The sequence below is a fragment of the Piliocolobus tephrosceles genome, chromosome 1, assembly GCF_002776525.5.
Source record: "Piliocolobus tephrosceles isolate RC106 chromosome 1, ASM277652v3, whole genome shotgun sequence".
In the NCBI taxonomy this organism is placed as follows: Eukaryota; Metazoa; Chordata; class Mammalia; order Primates; family Cercopithecidae; genus Piliocolobus; species Piliocolobus tephrosceles.
In genome coordinates, this window is record NC_045434.1 from 207,054,701 (window position 1) to 207,079,756 (window position 25,056).

Sequence of the window (25,056 nt, forward strand, 5' to 3'; positions counted from 1 at the left end):
GATCCGGGAAGGGAAGGGGACAGTCAGGCCTCACCTGTCTTCCTCCTGGGCGTGAGGCCCAGCGCCTGTCGGGTGCTGGACATGGGCCAGGTCCTCGCCCTGCTGCTGCTTCCTCTTGTCCCTGATACTCAGGCAGATGGAAAGCAGCAGCAACATCACCCCGGCCCCGACCAGCACGTAGGCCACGGAGAAGGTCTTGCTCTTGAGGATGCCGCCACCCACCTCGGTCTTGTTGCTGCCCTGAGCTGTTGGCTTCTCGGCCGCGCTGAAGCCGGGTACCAGGTTCCACATGGCCATGATCACCCCAAGGACCAGCATCCCCAGGCCGATGGCGGTCAGTGCATAGTGCGAGCCGTTGGCCTTGGACTGGGCCATCGTGTCAGTGGGAGGAGGGCGAGGCCCAGTTCCAAGAAAGAAAATAAATATATAAAAAGCAGTAGTCACAACAAAAACCCCTTAAATGGACTCCACAAAATCTCTCGCCCCACACTAGAAAAATATCAGCTGAACTCCTGCGGGATGGTTCCAAGCAATCGCGAGGCCTCCCGTGTGGATGGCTGTGGCGGAAGGGCCTGGAAGGAAAGCAGAAAGAGCAGAGAGGACCATCAGTTCCGATTCCAGACGCTTTGTGAATGTGGCGGCTCTGCTGTTGAAGGAGTTAAGCAGCAGCACCCAGCACGCCGGCTCTGGCTGGGCTTCGCCTTTGATGCATTCCAGATGTCTTACGTGCTCAGGCTCCTTGTGCCAGGCTACAAGAAGCGAGGCCACCCCCGCTACTCCCTGAAAAGGAAAAGCCAGACCTTCCCTGCAGGAGGCCAGAAAGGTCGGAGCTCAGGTCATTAAAACACTGTGTGGAATATAATGAAGTGCAGTAAAATCTCAGCTCTTGCTGGAGGCTGCTGGGAGAGTGAGCGATGGGATGAATGGGCCACAATCAATGGTTGTAACAGACTCACCTGGGGGACAGGGCCTCAGCTAATGATATGACCAGGCCAAAAAGCCTACTGTCATCTGTTCACCACCCTCAATGGCTTCCTATTTCCTGCAGGAGAAAATCCAGCTTCTTAGAATGATGCTGCTCATGGTGGCTTTAGCCTGGCTCCTGCCTCTCCTACTGCATCTCTCAGCTTGCCTTTCTTTGCACTACCAGTCCCCAACCACCCTCCAGAACTTCTGCATTTCTCTGGTCACCCGCAGCTCAGATGACCCTTTCATGTGCTCCCCAAAGCCTCCAGCAACCACTGTGGTGAGTCTCTTCCCATGACCACATCATCATCATCTCTAAGCCTGGCACACAGCAGGGACTCAAAAAATGTTTGCAGAGTTTCACTCCTGTAATCCCAGCACTTGGGGAGGCCAAGGCGGATGGATCACGAGGTCAAGAGATCAAGACCATCCTGACCAACATGGTAAAACCCTATCTCTACTAAAAATACAAAAAAACACACACACACACAAAAATTAGCTAGGTGCTGTGGCACATGCCAGTAATCCCAGCTGCTTGGGAGGCTGAGGCAGGATAATTGCTTGAACCTGGGAGGTGGAGGTTGCAGTGAGCCGAGATTGTGCCACTGCACTCCAGCCTGGGTGACAGAGCAAGACTCCGTCTCAAATAAAAAAAAAATGTTTGCAGAGTCAATGTTGGATGAAATGAATAGAGGCCACATGAAGCCACGGAGCAAGACAAGCTTCTCTGAAGCCACATCGAGTTCTCCCTTTGTTAAAGGTGACAGAGGCCTGCACATTCTTCCTTTTAGCTCCTGTGCCCAGCTGGACAAAATAAACCTTCTTTCCACGAAGCAGCTCAGAGACCCTGTGCTAAAGGAAGCAGCCAGCGGTCCTGAGATTCCACAGTATTTGTTGCTTGAGAGTAAGCCAGAGTAGTAGTCACTTAAGGCTTTAGGTTAGAACATTTTCAAGGACTAAGGAGGAGGAGCAAGCAATGCCCCTTGCTAAGTCGCTTCCCCATGCGTTATTCCTGTGACAGGAACCTTTGCAAAACAGTAAAATTTACAGGATGTTTAGCTGGGCAAGGTCTTGTTTTCAATTCTGCATTCTTTCCAGTCTCTCCAAAAGGATGGCTGACCAGGCTGCTTGAAATCTGATGCTGCAAAGATATTTTCTTGTGAAACCATGAGTTTATCTGAAATTGGCCACTTTGTTGAAAGATACTCTAAAAATATTTGAAACAACATCCTTTATCAGCTTGAAGTCTGTTCCTTCTTTTTTTCACTCAACAAGTATTTCTTGTGCATCTAGCTACCTGCTAAGCAGCATGTCAGGCACTGGAGAAACAGCAGTGAGCAAGTTAAGTATTAGTCGAGCTTCTAGGCCAGCAGGAAAGTGATCTATAGGGAATACCAATAAAGTGGGAAGGAATTACAGGAACTGTGGGGTTAGACAGCAGTGTGTCCTAGCTCAGGGCGGTGGGACATACAGAAAGCCTATGTGGGAGAGGAGTCCCACTGGCATAATTGAGCCTGAATTCTGAATGCACAGCACTGTGTGTGTGCATGTGTGTGAGCGCACTGACTCTGCTCTTGTAGGAGTTAAGAAGCAGCACCAAGGTACACTGTGCATGAACACATGTGTGCATGCATGTTTATGCACACATAAGCACATGTGCATGCATGTGAGCACCTATGTACCTATGCATGCATAGGTATGGCATATGAACAGGTTGGTATTAGTATGTGTGTGGGGTGCAGGGCATTGAATAGGGATCCCACTGCAGACAGCTGCGGTAGGACCGGAGGGGACCGTATACAAGGATATTTATTTCTTACAGTATCACTCATGGCCAGCAAAAGGAAGGATGGGGGCTCTGGCAGCCTTAGGAATGCACCGGTTCTGCCAAATGGATCTGAGACAAGGTCAGACTCGGTGGATGGAGAAGTGCACAGCTAGGGGCTTGTGCTGGAAGCAGGAGTGATAAAAATACCACGTTCTGAACCCCTGCCAAGTGCCTGACAGGCAGGCCTTGTACCTGGGATGCTGGGGGTGTGTCTGGCAGACGAGTGATTTGAGCCGCTTTAACCCCCTCCCTGCCCGCTCTCATCCATTCTCCATTCCAGCTTTGCCTTATGCTGCACAAGAGAAAGACAAGCTCCAGATGAGTCATGGGCAGAGATACAAATGTCAGGATTAATACTTTCTTTTTGTCTGATAAACTGTCAATGATTAAAAACAGGTGATAATACTCAGTGTGGGGAAAGGTGTTGGGATGGCAATTTCAAGGCATTTTTTTAGATGGCAAGTTTTGGCATTTATAGAACAAAAGTTTCAAAAATGTTTATGCCCTTTGGCTCTGTAATTCCAACTTCTAAAAATCATGTACAGAGATATTCATCACAGCTTTATAGTGACGAGAAGCTAGAAACTACTTCAATAGCCAATAATCCAGATCAGGGTAATAAATTATGGTTCATGAATATTGGTTAATTAATAAATTATGGTTCATGAAATTATGGCTTATGAAATTATGGTCTCAAAGCAGCTAATATATTTTCAAATCAAACAACACGGTTAAAACAACAGTATGTTCAGCATGATTCTAATTTTTTAAAAATTATCTATACCCAGATGAATATATGGGGAAAAGCCTAGATGATTGTACTTACACTGAAATGAAAGAGACAATGTATTTATATATATACACGTATGTAAAAATCCTGGGCGGGGGGCCACCTTTCAGATTTGTACCAATGATTGCTTCTGGGGATGAAGGAAACTTGGAAAGTGTATCCTTTACTCTCTCTTTCTCTCTTTTGAATTTTCACAATCTGATTGTATTGCTGCAGGGTAGCATAGCTGAGTGGTTAAGAGTGAGCTTGGGGCCCAGGTTTCCTGGGTTCAGATCCTCACTCTATTCCTTCCCAGCTGTGTGACCCCAGGCAAGTTACTTAACCTGTCTGTGCTTCAGTTTCCACAGCTGTAAAAGGGAGATAAAAACTCTCTAGTACCTACCTCATAGGGGAGTTATGATAAATTAAACAATATACATAAAGCACCGAGAACAGTATGTGACCAGCACAACAGTAAGTTCTTAAACAGACAAAAAAAATTGTTATTTAAAGTTATTTAAAGTTTGTATTCTCAATGGGGTAAGATCACCCACAAGGGGCAAAAATTGTTTCTTGGGGACGGGGTGAAAAAAATCTCGGGTATTACAATGGTTTGTGGCCCTCCGCAGGGCCACAGAATATAAATAGATACACAGGGCATCCTTGGCATTAAATTTTCAATATTCCAAAAAGAATGTCTAAAAAGACTTCTCAGGGAGGGGAAGGTGGGAGAAAAGGTTGAGAAACACTATTGAATGTATCGTACTAAGTTTCACAACACTCGAATTATATATGATGATGTTTATAGTTATTTTCTCTGTGGGATGGGATTAACCATGATTTTCGTTTTCTTTTTGTTACTGGGAGAATAAGAATTAGAAAACAGAAATATCTATGTGTTGCTTTCATAAAATAGTTTCGGTTTTTTGAGTTGATGGCAGGGTTACGTGTGCAACGGTAGCGTAAACTTGTTCTTCAAGTTCAGCCCTCTCTTTGGGGACCAAGACCTTGATGGGTCTATAGGGTCTGTAGAAGCCCAGCTTCCAGCGGGGCAGCTGGTCAGCTGTTTGTCCTGTTCCTGACTTGTTGACCCTGGACAGCGCCCAAGCTATATTTAGCATGGTGTTCTTTTCCTTTCAAAAATATGGAAAGAAGCTAATTTTATGCTTAGAGGATTTGGACCACACAGCTTCCAGTATGTCCCTAAAACACAGTAGGCTTGGTGGGCAGTCTGGGGTCCTGGCTTGGCCAAACTCAACCTCTAGACCCTGGGGTTGGCCCCATCACTGCTCATGTCTGAGGAAGCCCTAAGGGAGATATGAATGATTCTATATCTGAGTTTTTAAAGAAAAATTATTAACCAGTTAGAGATGTACCTACCTGTTGTTACTTAAGGAGACTCAGGGCAGGCCTGAAGGCAACTCTTCATGCTAGAGTCTTGAGTTAAAGATCCACCTATAAAAACCACAGAGATGCAGCTTTCTAAGTAAGCTGTGAGCATTGCAATGGGAATTACATGTTGGGGAGGCATGTGTTTTCTTTTTTTTTTTTAGGGGGAAAAGGGCAGGGGTTAGGGTAGGTATCTATGCAAGACAAGTGGTACCAAAAGAAGCCAGAATTCTGTACAAAAAATATGAGTTGCAGAAGGATGACAACATGGTAGCTAACATTTATCAAACTCTTTCATGGTATTTACCCATCTTAGACATGTGCTCCAGAGAATATCAGAGGAAACGCTCTCAGGTCATCTTATAAGGAATGTATATATCTTGACACCAAAACTAGAAAAGGACTAGGCAGGAGAGGAAAATGACAGGCAAGTCTGACCCACCAGCCTAAACAAAAATCAGCAAATAGAATCCTTTCTTCCCTCCTTCCTTCCCTCCTTCCTTCTTTCCTCTTCCTTCCTTCCTTCCTTCCTTCCTTCCTCTCTCTCTCTTTCTCTCTCTCTCTCTCTTTCTTTCTTTCTCTCTCTTTTCTTTCCTTCCTTCCTTCCTTCGGAATTCCTTCCTTCTTTCCTTCCTTCCTTTTCTCCTTTCTTTCCTTTCCTTTTTTCGTTTCTTTCAGTCTCACTCTTTTGCCCAGGCTGGAGTGCAGTGGTGTGATCTCAGCTCACTGCAACCTCCGCCTCCTGGGTTCATGCAATTCTCCTGCCTTAGCCTCCCAAGTAAGTAGCTGGGACTACAGGCACACACCCCCACGCCTGGCTAATTTTTGTATTTTTAGTAGAGACGGGGTTTCACCATGTTGACCACGCTGGTCTTGAACTCCTGACCTCAGGAGATCTGCTTGCCTCGGCCTCCCAAAGTGCTGGGATTACGGGCGTGAGCACCCAGCCCAACCATATTTTTAAAAAAGATAACACATCATAATCAAGTTGGGTTTATCTCAAGAATGCAGGGTTTGGTTCAACATTAGAAATTGGTCCCAGGAGAAAGGATAAACCACAACAGTGTCACTCTGTGGACTATTACGTACCCAGCAGTGAAGGTGAGTAAACTGCAGCTGCGTGCACCAGTGAGGATGATCCTGACATACATAATGTTGTACAGAAAAGCAAATTGCAGAAGAATACACACTGCAGAAGTCAATTTAAATGAAGTTCAAAACCAGGCAAAACGAAGCGATATATTGCTCTATTTTTGTAGTATTAGGAAGAAATGCAAAAACTATACACTAAAATTCAGGACAAATTCAGGCTACCTTCTGGCCAGGCACAGTAGCTCACACCTGTAATGCCAGCATTTTGGGAGGCCAAGGTGGGAGGATCACTTGAGATCAGGAGTTTGAGACTAGCCTGGGCGCTAGAGTGAGACCCTGTCTCTACAAAAAAAAAAAATAATAATAATAATAAAAATTAGCCCAGTGTGTGGCTCACACCTGTAGTCCCAGCTACTTGGGAGTCTGAGGTGGGAGGATCTGCTTGAGCCTAGGAGGTCAAGGCTGCAGTGAGCCTTGAGCACGCCACTGCACTATAGCCTGGGTGACAGAATGAGACCCTGTCTCAAACAAACAAACACACAAACACACACACACACTACCTCCTGGAGAAATGAAGAGTGAAGAATGGTACTGGAGAGGGGAACAGTAAAGGGGACACGAGCGTTTTATTATACTACTCCTTACAGTTCACATATATCTTATATATACTCTTTGGAATGACTGAAATAGTTTGTAACAAGAATGTCCAAAAGCCCATCGATAAGTATGTATTACTCTTAGCATAAAATCCAAACTCCTCGGCCATGACCCTCAAGCCCCACCAGCCTGGATGAGGCTCCTGTCTTGCTGTCCCAGCTCATAACTCTTGCTCACCAGCCCTTGGTGGTTTCCCTTCTGCTCCTCAGTGGCACCAACTACTTCCTACCACAGGGCCTTGGCACTTGCTATACCTGCTGCTTGAAACACCCTTCTGCCTGTCTCTCTTATCTGGCTACTTATTTATTTATTTCTGTATTTAAAATTTTTTTAAAAATTATTTTTGGAGACAGGGTCTTTCTTTTGTCACCCATAGCTCACTGCAGCCTTGAACTCATAGGCTCAAGTGATCCTCCTGCCTCAGCCTCCCAAATACCTGGGATTACAGGTGCACATCATCACACCCAGCTAATATTTTAATTTTTAATCGTTTTGTAGAGATGGGGTCTTGCTGTGTTGCCCAGGCTGGTCTTGAACTCCTGGCCTCAAGCGATCCTCCTGCTTCGGCCTTACCAAAGTGCTGGGATTGCAGGCATAAGCCACCATGCCTGGCTATCTGGCTACTTTTTAGTAGAGACCTCTGTCTCTCAGCTCAAATGCCACCTCCTCAGTGAGCACCTCTCTGACCACTCAGTGGAAATGCCCCCTCCCTCACACAAATGCCCCCTCCCTCAAGGGACCCAAGTATAGCTTGGTTCCTTGCCTCTCCTTCCCATGGGTGATGATAATGCATTGCAGTCAGTAATAATCTCATTTTTGCTTTTTTGTTGGCTCCCTGTCTCCCCTACTGGAGTATGAACTCCCTGAAACACACTTCTTGTCTGTCTTGTTCACTGCCTGCTCCAGTCCCCAGCACCGCATGCCAGGAACTTAACAGGTACTTAGTAGATATTTATAGAACAAACAAATGAATATCTGGCAAGTTTAAAAGTTTAACCAATGTCTCATATCAATGAGGGGAAAATCCCAGTCCAAGTCTGAAGGGGAGAGGATTAATAAAAGCTAACTTGCAGGAAGATCTGGATACCCAAATCCTGTATCCGTATGCAAATAATTTGCTGGCAACATGAGAAAAATATGCAGAATAAATGTGATTTCCACTGTGACCTGAGAAAGTGACTGTATCAGTATTCCCGGGTGGGGCCGGAGGTTTCAGCGGTTGCTTGGCCTTTGCAGGTGAAAGTCAGCAGGGGAACATGGAAGCCTTTAGCTTTACCGCTCCACGCTGGGCGGAGGCTCTTTCCACTCCTGTGCATACCCTTGGCCAACCAGAGCTGGCAGGGAGGGGCCATGCGCTGGGTGTGGAGGAGTGGGGGCCGGGGAGGTAGACCCAGCTCCAGACATCAGAGTGGCTGAGACCTGAGTGGGGCCATCACAGCCAGGCACATCTGGATTGAGTCTCCATGAACTTGAACATGAAGACAACGGCTGAAATAAGATGGGACAATGGAAGGCAGTGCTGCCCCGGCCAAAACGGGGTAAAGGGCCCAAGCATTGATGGCTGGGCCTTCCGCTGCCTCTTCTCGCTGAATTGCAGAAAAACTCTCCAGGACACAGTTTAGAAACCGGGAATTGGATCTAGACCCTCACACGGGCCACTGAGCTCTGTGCTGTGGCCCCAGAAGGTGCAGTTGCAGAAGCCGCCCACCCAGTTGGCTTTAGTGGGAGGAGGGCTTGCCAGTCAGAGGCGGCTGGCAGTATTACCAACCCCTGCGACAAAGGAGCTCCTTGAGCATTCTCCCTGCACCGATCTCTTCCTGCCAAGCTGCATAATTGGAAAAGGGATCCCCGGTTCCACCGGGCTGTGCTACATTCACATCACAAAGGACAGATTCAGAGGGGCTCTCTCGGCCAAGTTTCAGCCCACAATCACTTGTGTCACAATTTCCAGTCCCAGGCAATGGGGGTAGGAAGAAAGGCGCTGAGCCCCTGCCCCTGTCCTGCCTGGGAGGGAGTTTCAGGCCACCTCTCCACGGACCAAGGTCAAAGGGTGTCAGGTTCCTGTTTCAACAGAGCACCAGGGATCTTTTAGACTGTGCACTCAGGAAAGACAAAAAGCAATGTGCAAATGAGGCATAAAGGCAGGGGAGCAGGGAGGAGGGCTGCCCAGCTGGAGAGAGCTGATGGGAAAAAGAAGAAAGGATGTTAAGTGATACACAAGGCAGGGTAAGAAGCATAATGGTAACAAGAATAGCAGTCCCCGCAGTAGCTATCATGAAGTCAGCAGCAGCTGATACTCAGCATGAATCAGGTGCATTCCTAAACTCACCCGATCCTCACGGCCACCCATCAAGGAATGATCCCGCCCCACCATCTTCGAGTCTTGGACAGGGTAAGTCATTTGCCCTGGGCCACACAACCGGTAAGCGGCACCAACTCATAATCAAATTCAGCTGACTGTGAAGTCCACCTGTGCCTGCACTGTGCGGGTTCCCACAAAGCTGAGTCCCTGGGGGCCACTTTCTGGGCAAGGCACCCAGGTTCCCAGAGGTGTCTCAGGACAAAAGTGCGACGGGGTGACAGGTAAATGTTTCCCTCCCTCCCTCCCTCCCTTCCTCCCTTCCCAGAGGTGTTTCAGGACAAAAGTGTGAGGCGATGACAGGTACATGTTCCCTCCCCTCCCCTCCCCTTCCCTCCTCTTCCCTTTCTTCTCTCTCTCTCTCTTTTTCTTTCTTTGACAGGGTCTTACTCAGTCATCCAGGCTGCAGTGGCATGATCATGGCTCACTGCACCCTTGACCTCCCAGGCTTAAGCAATCCTCCCACCTTGGCTCCCAAGGAGCTGGGACTACAGGCACACACCACCATGTCCAGCTAATTTTTGTGTCTTTTGCAGAGAAAGGGTCTCGCTGTGTTGCCCAGGCTGTTCTCGATTTCCTGGGCTCAAGCGATCTGCCTGCCTCAGCCTCCCAAAGTGCTGGGATTACCGGGCGTCAGCCACTGGACCTGAACATTTCTTTTAAAATGACTTGTTGAAGATTTTTATTTAAACAATTCCCGGTCCCCTACTGTATGCCAGGGACTTTGGGGGACACAGAGATGTGTGAGACGGACTTTTATAATCCAGCAGGAAGAGAGGCCATTCTTCCTAACAGAAGGGAAGTCAGAGTCAAAGAGTCAATGTGTGTTGAATGCCCATTCTGTGCCAGGCCCTCTGTGGAGCTCTTTACATGCATCATCATTTAATAGTTATTGCTTCTATTTTATAGATAAGAACACAGGTTCCGAGAGGGAAAGTAATTTATCTAAGGTCACACAGTGAGTACAAGGCAGGGATAGTGTACGCCTGATTCTAAAACCCATGCTTTTAAACACCAAGTAGCACTGCCAAAATGGAGCATGTCTGAAGAGCTTCCAAAAAGAGTGACGGATTCAATTTGAGGAGGGCAGGGAGAAGGAAGATATACATGCAGCTCTGCGGGGCTTTGAGGCCTCTGTGGCCTCCTGTGGATGGAATCTGTGGGTAAGAGAACGGGGTATTCCAGGGTGAGGGCTCAGCCTCAGTAATCCCACAGCGATGGGAAAGTGGGCATCTTCCAGAATATGTCATGGCTTGCAAAGAAAAGAGGCAGCTTCCCTCCCCGACTCCAAACACGAGACGTTGGTGAATTGTATAAAACCTGACATCACCAGGGTCCTGGCTCATCCATGTAAGTGTTGGAGAAATTAAGGAAGACAAGTTCATTGAAGACTCCAGGGACCAGAAGCAGAAGCAGCGAGCTCATGAACCACACGTCTTTTCTTGAGGAGCTTGACATAGTGTCTTTCTTCTAAGCAGGTGGCTCGTGTCCAGCCTTATTTAGAAGGCTGGCACGGGGGACGCAGTCACGTGAATTCAGTATTTCTTGGGAAATGTGACATCTCACATTTCAGAGTCTTCCTCTGCCAGGATAGCACTGAGGGATCCAGATCTCCTGTCCCTGTCAGCCCAGTGCGAGCCTGACACCTCAAACCTTCTCCAGGCTCCGGCCATCGGTGTCTCTGGGGATAACAGCAGCAGCCCCTGACCCTGGCAAACACGGCTAAGCACAGGCTCTGACCACCAGCCAGAGCCCGAGTACTCTAGTCCCCCAACCCCCAGCACACAGAGCACTGACACACCAGGCCCTTTACACAATTTAGCTCATTTATCCCACCCAGCAATCATGTAAGGGAAGTACTGTTATCCCCACCTCTGTCCATTTTATCAAGGAATACGCTGAGGCACAGAGGTGGAGAAACTTGCCCAAAGTCTCAGCTTAGTAAGTGGCAGCCCTGTCCACAAAGCCCCCTTGTTTAGGCCATCCTCACACATGGAGCAGCAGAAAAGCCAGCCTTTCCACCAAGGCAGGGCAATATTCCCATCAATGAGGTCTCGCTCTCTCATCCAGGCTGGAGTGCAGTGGCGTGATCTTGGCTCACTGCAAACTCTGCCTTCTGGGTTCAAGTGATTCTCCTGCCTCAGCCTCCCAAGTAGCTGGGATTACAGATGTGTACCACCACACCCAGCTAATTTTTGTATTTTTAGTAGAGACGGGGTTTCACCATGTTGGCCAGGCTGGTCTTGAACTCCCGACATCAGGTGATCCATCCGCCTCGGCCTCCCAAAGTGCTAGGATTATAGGCGTGAATCACCATACCCAGCCTAGGTGGACAACTTTGGAGGCTTAGCCCTGGAATCTGAAGAGTGGGAGGATTGGGGGCCTGGAAGAGAAGTTGGAGCCTGTCCCACGTTGCTGCCTGTGGTCAGTGTTCCTGGCAGCCAGCCAGGCTCGTGTGAACCTCGGCGCCATCTGGACTCAGCATTTGTCCTTGTGTGACAGGCAGTTCTGGACACTGACTGGATCCATTTGGTTTGTCTTCCCCAAGAGGCATTTTGCAGCAAAAAAGTAGAGAAGGGCAGAGATGAGAATTTATCAAATCAGGGACTGCAGAGGGTGCTGGTGAGTATACACTCCTCCTGTCATGCCGTAGGACTGGGAGCCAGGGCTCCAGATCAGAGGCCGGGTTTGTATCTCAGTGCTGTAACTTAGTAATTACCTAGACAAGACAATTCTTAGGGCTCTCAGTCTCAGCTCTGTCATCTGTACAAAGTGAATTTTACTGGGATTTACCTCCCTGGGTTTATAAGTGATGAGCTCAGAGTTTTGATTACGGATGTTTATTCATTTACACAACACAGTATTAACTGAACACCTACTATGGACCAAGGCCCGATCTAAGCACTGAGGATATAGAAACAATCAAAACAGACAGAAGGCCTTGTCCCCATAGAGCTCACATTAGAGCCTGTGGTATGGTAGAAGGTAATACAAGCTAGAAGAAAATAACAGAGCTGTGGGTAGTGATTTTAAAAACAGGCTGGGCGTGGTGGCTCATGCCTGTAATCCCAGCACCTTGGGAAGCTGAGATGGGTGGATCACGAGGTCAGGAGTTCCAGACCAGCCTGACCAACACGGTGAAACCCTGTCTCTACTAAAAAAAAAAAAAATACAAAAATTAGCCAGGTGTGGTGGTGCATGCGTGTAATCCCAGCTACTCAGGAGGCTGAGGCAGGAGAATCACTTGAACCAGGGAGGCGGAGGTTGCAAGTGAGCCAAGATCACGCCACTGTACTCCAGCCTGGGTGACAGAGGAAGACTCTGTCTCAAAGAAAAAAAAAAAAAAAAAAAAAAAAAAACGGTGGCCAGGTACACAGTCACCAAGAAAATGATATCTGAGCAGAGATTTGAAGGATGTGAGGGAGGAATCACGTGATTCCTGGGGAATCCCCACGTGATACCTGGGGAAGAACATTCCAGGCAGAATAAGGAACCACAGAGCCAAGGCTCTGAGTTTCCAGGGACCATAAAGCTGAAGAGTTTTATGTCTTCAGCTTTATGTCTTCAGCTTCCTCATAAGTCAGGAGTTTCCAGGGACCATAAAGCTGAAGAATCCATGAGTGAATGCATCGAGGGCCTTGACCCAATGCCCTGCAGACAGTAGCTGCTCTAATTGTGCCAGAAATCTTTTACAGGCCTGTGGAGGCAGATGGGCGTCCATTCATCTTTACAGAGGCCCAGAAGGGGTCCGAGACTAACTCAAGGCCATTCAAGTTAGGGGCAGAGAAGAAGCGGGGTCCTGCTCAGGGCTCTTTGCTGCTCACCACCCCGTGTTTCCTGGAATTTGGGAACAGGCATATGGGAGGCTGAATCATGGTCTTCAGAGATATCCAGGTCCTAATCAAAATTTGTAACTTTTAGCCTATATGGAAAAAGTGCCTTTTTGGGCATGAGTAAGAATCTTGAGATGGGAGATTACGTTGGATCATCCAGGTGGGCCCAATTTAATGAGTAGTATCCTTACAGGAGGGAAGCGGAAAGGTCAAAGGAGGAAGCAGGAGATGGAATCATGGAAGCAGGAGGATGTGAGGAGAGAGTCACGAGTCCAGGGATGCAGGTGCCTCCAGGAGCTGGAAAAGGCAAGGAGACACATGCTCTCCTAGAGCCGCTGGAGGAACCAGCCCTGCCCACATTGTGATGTTAGCCCCTGAAACTGAGGTTGGACTTCTGGCCTCTAGAACACATTTATTGCAAGACAATAAATGTGTGTTGTTTTCAGCCATGAAGTTTGGGGTACTTTGTTATGGCAGACCCAGGAAACTTCTACAGGTGGTGTTCCTGTTCACACCTGTGCATGGCGCCTGCCGGCACAGACTGTTTACCTACCCGATAGTTGATTTGATTAGGCACAGTTTCTCAGTCCTGATAAAACCAATCGCTTGGTGAATTAGGCGCCCTTTCCTCGTGTGGCCAGGTTGGAGGGAGGCTCCGCATGGCGGTGCTCCTCTACCAAGTTTACATTTTAACCCAGGATTCTGCTAACGAGCCAAGTTTACACTTGTTCTAACATTGCTGGGACAAAAAAAACCTGATAAAGGTATTCTCATGCTTGAGTCAGCAGGCACCCCACTTCCTGGGGGCTCAAAACTGCACTTACAGAGTGCTGACGACAGGACAAGACTGACGTTTAAGTACTCATTATATGAGGGCTTTTAAGCCAAAACTCGAGGTATGTGGAGCAGCCAGCCAGCCCTCTGCAGGCCCGTGATCCTGCAGAAGCAAGCCCTCCGTGTTCCCAGACTTTTCTTAGACCAGCTGTGATTCTGGAGATTAGGACACCATTTGAGAAAGTTTGTCCTGCCCATATCTGGACATTTTCTTTTTTAGCCTCAGCAATGCTATCGCTATAGAAGAGGTTCCCAAACCTGCTGCCAAGAGCTCTTTTGGTATTGAGCCCAGCTCGCCCCCCTCCCCTCACCATTCCCCGTTCTCTCGTCTCCACTTTATACCTGACTTCCCTACTTGAAGCATGTAGCCAGAGCTGCCTTCTCGAGTCCTGGGTTCCCTTCCTGCCTCTGATTTTCAGGAAGTCACTTGTCACACTTGATTCTTTTTCCACCTGTTACATTTTGGAATTGTGGATCTACAGTGAACATTCTCCTACGCTCCTACAAAGCGCCAGTGCTGGGTGCCTTTCATGTCTTTATGATTACTTATTATTACTATTAATTTTATATATTCTGTTTTGTTTTTATTTTATTTATACAATTTTAATATTCATTATATACTTACTTTTCTTTATTAATTTTATGTATTGTTTTGTTTTTATTTATAAAATTTTAATATTTATTATATATTTACTTTTCTTTTCTTTTTTTTTTTTTTGAGACGGAGTCTTGCTCTGTCGCCCAGGCTGGAGTGCAGTGGCCGGATCTCAGCTCACTGCAAGCTCCGCCTCCCGGGTTTACCCCATTCTCCTGCCTCAGCCTCCCGAGTAGCTGGGACTACAGGTGCCCACCACCTCCCCTGGCTAGTTTTTTGTATTTGTTAGTAGAGATGGGGTTTCACCGTGTTAGCAGGATGGTCTCGATCTCCTGACCTCGTGATCTGCCCGTCTCGGCCTCCCAAAGTGCTGGGATTACAGGCTTGAGCCACCGCTCCCGGTCTATATTTACTCTTCTTAACAATCTATTACGAATATTATTTACTTAATATAATCATAGTCTAATTTCTCAGTTATTTATTATCATGCTTAAACTTCCCAAGCTGATGGAAAGGTTTCTAGAATAAGCCCCATTTCACAGAAGATGAGCCTGTAGTTGGGGAAGTTAAGAAACTTGCTCAAAGTCACACGGTGAATGCTGCAGCAAAGATTCAAACTAGACACGACTCACTCTGAATGATTCGTTTTATCAGGATGAAGGAACTGTGCCTGATCAAACCAACTATTGGGTAAGTACACAGCCTGTGTGCTGGCAGGTGCCATATACAGGTGTGAGGTGCCTGTGGCACACCCCACTGCCCAGCGCCTCCCAGGCCTCCCACACCCATGAGGAGACCCTCCCCAGGCTGCGGCTTCCAGAAACTCCCTAGGTCAATTTCAGTCTCTGTGGTCAGGAGATACAATTCCCTGTTTTTCTTAGTGTCGTTTTCCCTTCATAAGAACCAGCTTCCCCAGTGTGAGTCATTCAGTCCCCTGCAACTCTGATACTCATCTGGATGTGTTGTAAATAATTGACGCTGAGATGTTTAATCATAAAACTGGAATTAAGGTTAAAAGGGGGCAGCTTGCAGGGAAGAGGACGGGAGGAGAGATTAAGAGTTTGCATTAGTTTGCTAGGGCTGATATTACCAGCACCACAGACAGGGTGGCTGAAACAAGAGAAATCTATAGGCTGCAAGTCCAAGATCAAGTTTGTTCCTTCTGAGCAGGGTTGGTCCCTTCTGAGGCCTCTCTCTGTGGCCTGTAGACAGCCGCCTGTTCCCTGTGTCCTCATGTGGTTGTCCCTTTGTGTGTGTCTGTCTTAATCTCTTTTTTTTTTTTTTTTTTTTTTGAGACAGAGTCTCACTCTGTTGCCCAAGCTGGAGTACAGTGGCATGATCATGGTTCACTGCAGTCTCGATATCCAGGCTCAAGCAATCCTCCTGCCTTAGCCTCCTGAGTAGCTGGGGACTACAGGTGCATGCCACCAAGCCTGGCTAATATATAATATATATAAAATATAATTTATATATAATATATAATATATAATGTAATTTATATATAATATATAATATATATAATGTAATTTATATATAATATATATTTAAAATATAAAACATATAATATATATATTTTTTGGTAAAGATGGAGCCTCCCAGTATGACCCAGGCTGGTCTTGAAATCCTGGGCTCAAGTGATCCTCTTCTTACAAGGACACGAGTGATATTGGATTAGGACCCACTCATATGACTTTACTTCACCTTAATCCCCTATGTAAAGGCCTTATCTCCAAATGCAATCCCATTCTGAGTACTGGGGACAGGGGGCTTCAACATAGGAACTTGGAGGGGGTGCAATCCAGCCCACGTTTGCTTTGCTTAGCCCCTCTTTCCCACTGGGTAATAAAAAATATCTACCCTGGACCGAGCGCTTACAACCTCCATGGTATTGCTAATGTGTTTCACACATCATCTCCCAGCAGCCCCGGGAAGGAAGTGCTATGGTCCGCACTTCACAGAGAAGTCAGGGCTCATCAGCGCACAGGAGGAAGCTAAATCCCACCTCTGCCCAGCGGCAGTTAGGATATACTATTGATCTCATAGGCTTGAGGGGTGCGTGTGTTATCCACATGGAGGGTTATCCAGCGGAGTGTTTGGCTGGCTGTGTGCAGATACCACAGGGAAAGCTACATCATTTCAGAGCTGGAGGGCCCTGGTGACAGAGAAACACGGAGACTGGGGAGATGGGGGACTACGGCAGCTGAAGGCAAGGACCCTGGCATGCATCTGCTTCACTAGCTGCTCCCTACGCTCCTCAGAGCCTCAGTTTCCTCATCTGTGTTTGGTGCTGCCAAGACATGATGCTGTAGGAAAAAAGCTGGCGCTATGATTCCCCTGACCGTGGCTAGCCCACCCTCACAACCATCTGCTCTCCTGGGTTTTAAAATCTCTGTGAACTGGCTGGGCGCGGTAGCTCACGCCTGTAATCTCAGCACTTTGGGAGGGCGAGGCGGGTGGATCACCTGAAAGTCAGGAGTTCGAGACCAGCCTGGCTAACATGGTGAAACCCCGTCTCTACTTAAAATATAAAAAATTAGTCGGGCGTGGTGGTGGGCACCTGTAATCCCAGCTACTCAGGAGGCTGAGGCAGGAGAATCGCTTGAACCCAGGAGGTGGAGGTTAAAGTGAGCAGAGATTATGCCATTGCACTCCGGCCTGGGTGACAAGAATGAAACTTTGTCTCAAAAAAAAAAGAAAAAAAAAAAGTCTCCTTGAACTAAACAAAGACACAATGGACTTTCTTCACAGCCAGCATGCCATTCAGAAGTGGTCTCATTGTCCATAGAGAAGCCCTGGTGAAACTTACATGCTGGAAAACAATTTCACAGGGCTCACTGGACACATCTTGGGTGTTTTTCCCCTCTGCCACATCAATCTGTAAACACCAAGCAGGTCCCAGCTAAGGGCTGGAAATGGGGCTGACCTTCTGAGGAATGCACCAGAGAGACCTGGCCGAGGTGAGATGTCACCTGTCCAGTACAGCTCACCACCAGGCACAGTGAGCCTGCTGCTCTTTCCTCCTTCTCCCTGTGCTGGAGGGAGAAAGAAAAGACAGCCTGCTGATTCACTGGTCTGACGTTTCCATTTGGTCAGCAGGGTGGTTTAGTTTTGCCGATTGACCAGGTGGTTTAGTTTTGCCGATTGACCAGGTGGGGTGGCTCATGCCTGCAATCCCAGCACTTTGGGAGGCCGAGGTAGGCGATCACTTGAGGTCAGGAGTTCAAGACCAGCCTGGTCAACATGGTGAAACCCCGTCTCTACTAAAAATACAAAAATTAGCCAGGCGTGGTGGCGGGCACCTGTAGTCCCAGCTACTCAGGAGGCTGAGGCACCAAGAATCGCTTGAACCTGGGAGGCAGAGGTTGTAGTGAGCTGAGATCATGCTACTGCACTCCAGCCTGGGCAACACAGTGAGACCCTGTTTCAAAAAATAATGGTAATACTAATTTTGCCTATTTGTGGTTCCCAATATCCATGCTCCCCTTCCTCCATAGTAAGCTGATGCTTGGCTGTCCATGACTTCCTAGAATAAAGATAGCAGTACCCAGCCTGTTAGGCAGCTCACTAGCTGTTGCATGTGACTAAGCAGCGTGTGTAAAGCGGGTGGGGCACATTCAGGAAGGGAAGCATTCTTAAATGAAGAGACATGTCTCCGCCTGCTTCCCACTTCCTATTGGTTCTAGTGCAGATGTGATGGTTGGAGCTCAAGCAGCCACACTGGGGTGTGAGGTAGAGAATGGCAGAGCAACAAGACAGAAGGAGCCTAGGTCCCTGAGGATCACGGTGCTGCCTTTTCAGCCTTGGACTGCTGACCTCTGGACTCTGTTTACATAAGAGAAAATAAGGTCTATCTTATTGAATCTGATTTTTCTTTTTTTTTTTTTTTGTCATGTATAGCCAAAGCTAAGCCTGCCCACACAGGCTGAGAGGCCCACAGTTGTGGGAGGAAAGGTGGCAGCTGGCTGGATGCAGATACCACAAGGAAAGGGACATCGTTTCAGAGCTGGAGGGCCCTGGTGACAGAGACACGCCTAGATCAGGGAAGTGGAGGGCTATGGCAGCTGAAGGCAAGGACCCTGGTGTGTATCTGCTTCACTAGAGGCTCCTTCCACCCCCGAGAGCCTCGGTTTCCTCATCTGTAAAATGGCAATAATGATACCGTCCTGACGAGAGAGTACACAGAGCCTGTGCCCATAATCGGAGCACTGGTCACAACACACGCTTGGCAGGAATGAGGTGAGTGATTCAGTACGGGGCTCTTGGAGAGAGCCTCAGCCAGAAGCAGGGTAAGAAGATGGCCTGGGTAAAGATGCAGAGAAGGCCTCTTCAGTCAGCGAAGCCAGGAAGCCCTGAAAACACAGGGTCCGAAGGTCACAGGAGGAGGTGTCCAACACGGAGGGGCACCGGTCAGTCTCAAGCACCCCAGAGAAGTTGAGAGGATGCTGTTGTTTCACCTGCCCAGCAGCCACTCCCATCCTGCTGGGAACAGTGCCTGGTTTTCCTTCTTTAGGGCCCTCCCCATTCTCAGTCCATACGGTTGACCTTGATTCTGGCTCAAGGTTGCAGGCACATGCCCAGGCCTGGCCAGTCAGGGCGTTCCCACACTCTGGGGCACAGTGATAATTTCAAGATGGACACGTAACCCACGCTGGGCCAGTGAGTTTCAAATTTCAACTTTCCCTGGAATTGCTGAGAAAGAGACACTCCTCCATTGCACATGCAGCTCAGAGTGGCGGGCAGAGAAAGCCTGCGAGGGAATGAATGAACACAGCAAAAAGCAGAACCAAATGACAGGGAGTGAGTCCTCATGACACTGTTTGCAAACCTGGATCCCGCTGTGTCTGAAGAACAACCCCTGGAGTACTCAGTGATAAGAGCTCATTCATTACGTTGAGTTTTCTATCCCCCTGCATTTGAAAGAGTCCTAGAATGCCAAAACGAGAAACTGAATTCTAGTCAACACTTATGTTTAGAATTCTGCACTATATCTCAGGGCCAACTAGCTGAATTAGTAAGTGACTTGCAATTATGTTGTCATTGTTTTTTAATGCACATACTTGTTCACAAATCTCTTTAAATTGGAAATTGGGAAAACAATTTTTTTGAAATGACATGTAAAATCGGATGGCCATTCTGGTACCAGTCTGGAAGCACTTAATTCAATAAAATTAAAGGGTGGGTACAGTGGTTCATGCCTGTAATGCCAGTGCTTTGAGAGGCTGAAGTGGGAGGACTGCTTGAGGTTGGGAGTTTGAGACCAGCCTGGGGCAACATAGAAAGACCCTGTCTCTTGCTCTGTGTGCTGGTGGCACACATTTGTAGTCCCAGCTATTCAGGAAGCTGAGATGGGAGAATCACTTGAACTCAGGAGTTTGAGGCTGTGGTGAGTTATCACACCACTGCGCTCCAGCCTGGGTAACAGAGTGAGACCATGTCTCTAGAAAACAAAGTCTCCACATACCCCATCACAGTGGTATGCTGGTAAACTGGCTCTCTCTCCCTCCCCCTCTCTCTTTCACATGTGTGCATGTGCACGCACGTACACACACACACAGATGCATACACACACAGCCCAGATTTGTAGTGATTGCCACTGCCCATCGCTGTGGTGTAAATACTCCCATCACAGCACTATTGAGCTACTGACACAATGTCACTGAACTCAGAGTAGGGAGGAGATGTGCACAACTGGCTGTTGCAAAATGGTCCAAGCTCACTCTGGCCCTGTTGCAAAGTAGTCCAAGCTCACTTTGGCACAGCACGGCAGCTCCCCACCTGAGTTCACATCCCACGCAGGGGCCGTGGGTGAGGCTGTCCACTGCAGATGGCTGGAGGCAGTCTGGGTGTCTCTGAGTGGGGGATGGATGGGTGGCTGAGCTAGGTGCACACCATGCAGTGCCGTGCAGTTGTCAGATGCAGTGAGTGAGATGCACACACAGCAAAGTCACCGGAATGAAAACTCAGGGCTGAGGACTGCCTCCATCTTTTAAGTGAAGGGGAGGGAACTTTTTGCCTTGAGTAAGCCACTGAGTTGCAGGCCTCTGAGGACCCACACATAATTGATACTCTCAGCACATCTCAGAAAAAGTAGCTCAGCCAGGACTGCTTGGGCTTCTTTCCCACAAGCCATGTCTCCTAGGAATCCTGCTGGGTCAAGGCCGAGGGCAGTCAGTTGGGCAGCAGATGCCGTTAGGAGCTGGGCTCTGTGCTTGGGCTGCTGGAGTCTGGAATCAGGCTCAGTACCCACTAGGTGTGCAACCCTGGGCCAGCTCTTCCCTGAGTCTCAGAACAGGGGCCATGTGAGGACAAAGTGACATGTGATGTGGCAAGCCCCAGCAGGTAGTAATCTCAGAACTCAAGGAAGAATCGATGAGTCAAGAGACTCATCAAGGGACTCAGAGAAGGAGCTAGAACATCCTAGAGAATGAGGGCAAAACCGGTTCCTTTGAGGTAGAGAAGATGAACGAGGGTGGGGACTCATGGGAACAAACTTTGGGGACAAGAGAGTCCCAATAAACTCTATAGGACTCTAGATGTGGTCAGCCTGCATTGGGATGTGCTATTAAAGTGTAAAACACACACCAGATTGCCAAGGCTTATCAGGACAAAAAAAGATCTCACTAACATTTTTATATTAATTACATGTCAAGATGACATATTTTGGATATATCAAGTAGAGTATATTATTAAAATTAATTTTCCTGTTTCTTTGTCATTTTATAAAAAGATATGGTTACCAGGAAATTTAAAATTATATATGGGGCAGGCTGGTGCGGTGGCTCACGCTTGTAATCCCAGCACTTTGGGAGGCTGAGGTCAGCAGATTGCTTGAGCTCAGGAATTCGAGACCAGCCTGGGCAACATGACGAAACCCCATCTCTACAAAAAATACACACACAAAAAACTAACTGGGCATGGTGGTGAGTGCCTGTAGTCCCAGCTACTTGGGAGGCTGAAGTGGGAGGCTTGCTTGAGCCCAGGCAGCGGAGGTTGCAGTGAGACGAGATTGCGCGACTGCACTCCAGCCTGGGTGATACACAGCGAGACCCTGTCTCAAAAAAAAAAAAAAGAAAACAAAACAAAACAAAAAGAAAAAGTAAAATCATATATGGGTCTTGAATTCTTTCCACTGGATGGTGTTGCTGCAGGTGAGCTCTTGAATTTATGGTCGGGAAAATAAAATTGCTGGCTGAAAAAAGTGAAGTAGGGGATAGCCAATCAGAATGGGACAGAACCCAATATCATCCAGGGAAATGAGAAAGACACAATGTACAAGACCACAGCCAACAACAGGCACGTGGAACATGTTAGGATGGGTGCCCTGGATGGAATGGGAGAGGGGAGAAAAGAGGAATAAAAGAATAACAACGAAAAGATAGGAAGCGGCTCTGTAGAGCCCACTAACAAAGACAAGGTACAAACTGAGAATTGCATTAACCTAGCCCTCTGCGCTGAGGCCCAGCACCTCTCCAAATCCACAGAGAAATGCTGGTTCCCCAATTCCACAGCAACAGGGAGCCACAGAGTCCACTGCTGTGGCCAGTGTAGTTCCAAGGGGCACGTGGCAGGAACAGACTGGTGGACAGAATGGGGGGGCTGAGCTCCACCAGGTGGCCTGGTGACAATCACACGCGGCTTGCTGTGGGGTGGCCAGAAGGAACTAGCTTTCCTCAAGTTTCTGAGGCTTAGGAGGACAGGAAGAACACCTCACTAACATTTTTATATTAATTACATGTTGAAATGACATATTTTGAACATGTCGAGCTAAATATATTATTAAAATTAATTTTGCCTGTTTCTTCGTCCTTTTTAAAAAAGGTGTGGTTACCAGGAAATTTAAAATTATATATGGGCCTTGAATTCTATTTCTGTTGGAAAGTGTGGCTGCAGGAGGTAAGCTTTCAAGGGTGTGAATTTTTGTCATTTTCATTCACTGCCCTCTCTGTCCAAGAACAAGCCTGGCACAGCCAGAAGAGCTTGACAGATGTTTGTTGAATGAAGGAGTAGGGCAGCACAGTGGTATAGTGGAATTTGTTGTGTGAAATCAGTAGTTGGCTTAGCAGTAGAGTGGAATATAGATGGATTTTGGAGTCTGTGTGATATAGATTTAATTTTGTACACCCCTTGGCAATGCACTTCATCTCCTCATCTGTTAAAAAGAAAATGGTGGCCAGGTGCAGTGGCTCACGCCTGTAATCCCAGCACTTTGGGAGGTCGAGACGATCCCTTGACGTCAGGAGTTCGAGACCAGCCTGGACAACATGGTGAAACCCTATCACCACTAAAAAAAAAACCAAACACACATCTCCACTAAAAAACAAACAAACAAACAAACAAACAAACAAAAAACAAAAATTAGCCAGGTGTAGTGGTGCACACCTGTAATCCCAGTTACTCAGGAGTCTGAGGCAGGAGAATCACTTGAACCCAGGAGATGGAGATTGCAGTAAGTGGAGATCATGGCACTGCACTCCAGCTTGGGCGACAGAGTGAGACTCTGTCTCAAAAAAAGAAAGAAAAAGAAAAAGAAAATGCTGTCTACTTCTCCAGCCACTTCTGAGAGGCCAGGTCCGGCACAGGACAGGCACACAACAAGCCGTTGTTGTCATTTGCTGTGGGAAGCCTGGGGAGGCCAGAGAACAGTGGCACAGGGCTGTTGCTGTTCTGGGTGTGTGAATGGTAACTCCAAGTTAGGTGCCAGCCTGTGATCTCAAGCAGCTGCTGAGAGGTTTATCCCAAGACAGAAGGACCCATATCCACCCCACTGCAGGAACCGCAGCCAGTTTCCCCACAAAGACAGGCAGTGGCAGCCTGGAGAGGGAGGCCTAGGGTCGGCAGCAGGTGCAACTGGGGACTAAGGGAGGTACCTCCATGGGCCACCTGGAATGGCTCTAATTTAGAAACCCCCAAAGTGACAGGGCAGGCTGTTCTGTGGGCTTCTCAGATTCCTCCCCAGAGGGGCCCTCTGCGGGCTGCTATGCTGGTGCTGTGCCTTGGCGCCTCCGTGCTCGGCCAACAACTTTTTTTTTTTTGAGACGGAGTCTCGCTCTGTCACCCAGGCTGGACTGCAGTGGCCGGATCTCAGCTCACTGCAAGCTCCGCCTCCCGGGTTTACACCATTCTCCTGCCTCAGCCTCCCGAGTAGCTGGGACTACAGGGGCCCGCCACCTTGCCCGGCTAGTTTTTTTGTATTTTTTAGTAGAGACGGGGTTTCACCAGGTTAGCCAGGATGGTCTCGATCTCCTGACCTCATGATCCGCCCGTCTCGGCCTCCCAAAGTGCTGGGATTACAGGCTTGAGCCACCGCACCCTTCGGCCAACAACTTCTTAGAGCACCCGCCCGAACGTCCTCAGGAGCCGGTGAGCCGCGGCCCTCATTGGGACCCTCCTGTGGGCTCAAGGGGACAAAAGTGGCTCTCAATCCAGCACATGCACAATGAAGCAAGTCAAAGGATTTAGTATGAAGCGCAGAAGCAAAACATGACAAACAGCAAGCAGTAGGTGGTACACATTTGTGAGTGGGGCAGCATTTCCTTCTCCCACTGCTGCTGAGGTGGCAGAAATCAGTCGAATTCAATACGAAATGGAAGAGACCGAAGGTATTGGTTAGCGAATGAGGGTCCCAGAAAAGTTAAAAGTAGCACCACTGGCCAGGCACGGTGGCTTACGCCTGTAATCCTGGCACTTTGGGAGGCCGAGGCGAGTCGATCACAAGGTCAGGAGTTCAAGACCAGCCTGGCCTAGATGGGGAAACCCCATCTCTACTAAAAATACAAAAATTAGCCGGGTGTGATGGTGGGCACCTGTAATTCCAGCTACTTGGGAGGCTGGGGCAGATAATTGCTTGAACCTGGGAGGCGGAGGTTGCAGTGAGCCAGTAGATCATGGCACTGTACTCCAGCCTGGGTGACAGAGCAATATTCTGTTGAAGGAAGGAAGGAAGGAAGGAAGGAAGGAAGGAAGGAAGGAAGGAAGGAAGGAAGGAAGGAAGGAGGGAGGGAGGGAGGGAGGGAGGGAGGGAGAAGGAAGGAAGGAAAGAAAGAGAGTAGCACTGCCAAATGCTGTGTTCCAGATGCTAGTGTGATCATGTAGGTTCTGGAGAGGGTTGGTGTTGCAAGAAATAATGAAGATATTCCACTTTCAAGACCAGCAGATTTTGACCTTATTCAATCAACTCCCTTTAACCCCTGGCGCTAAAAACACCACCTATGTACTCATGCTAAGTGAAGGACCACTAGATTTTCTGGATTTAGAAAGATCTCCTACAACCTCTGAAAATGAAGAAACCTGTGCAGTCGGCAGACTAAAGAGAGCATAGTCTATGAGTGAAAATGCTGTTCGTCAAAATGGACAGCTGGTCAGAAATGATTCTCTCCTCGTGTCGTGTGGCGGGCCTGCTCCCGCCACTTCTAATCCTCATCATGACGACGTTAGGTATGGCATTTCAAATACAGACGCAACAACTGAAGGGACATCGGATGACCTGACTGTTGTAGATGCAGCTTCACTAAGACGACAGATAATCAAACTAAATAGATGCCTACAACTTTTAGAAGAGAAAAACGAAAAACGTGCTAAAAGAGAAATGGTCATGTTATTGAATTACCGTAGCTTTCTGGCTGCTTAACAGCTGGCTCTGGTTTTGCCGCTAGAGTAACATCAGCTCTCAAAAATATTGTCTCAACAGCTGGAAATATAAAAGATTTGCAAACTTCAAAAAAAAAAAAAAATTCC

At 47.9% G+C, this 25,056-nt stretch overlaps 1 protein-coding gene and 1 pseudogene across 2 annotated transcripts in view; one reads left to right on the top strand and one right to left on the bottom strand.

The window, feature by feature from the left end:
* The window catches only part of TMEM51 (transmembrane protein 51), a 72,281-nt gene that overhangs the window by 5,838 nt on the left and 41,387 nt on the right, over positions 1-25,056 (bottom strand). For both annotated transcript variants that reach the window (XM_023194859.2, XM_023194858.3), the window contains exons 2-3: positions 4,944-5,018; positions 35-572 (exon numbers count right to left, since the gene is read on the bottom strand). In XM_023194859.2, coding sequence (XP_023050627.1) covers positions 35-375 — 341 coding nt within the window. In that variant the 5' untranslated portion in view covers positions 376-572; positions 4,944-5,018. The remainder of the gene's footprint in view (positions 1-34; positions 573-4,943; positions 5,019-25,056) is intronic.
* Positions 520-24,974, top strand: LOC111528175 (annotated as a pseudogene).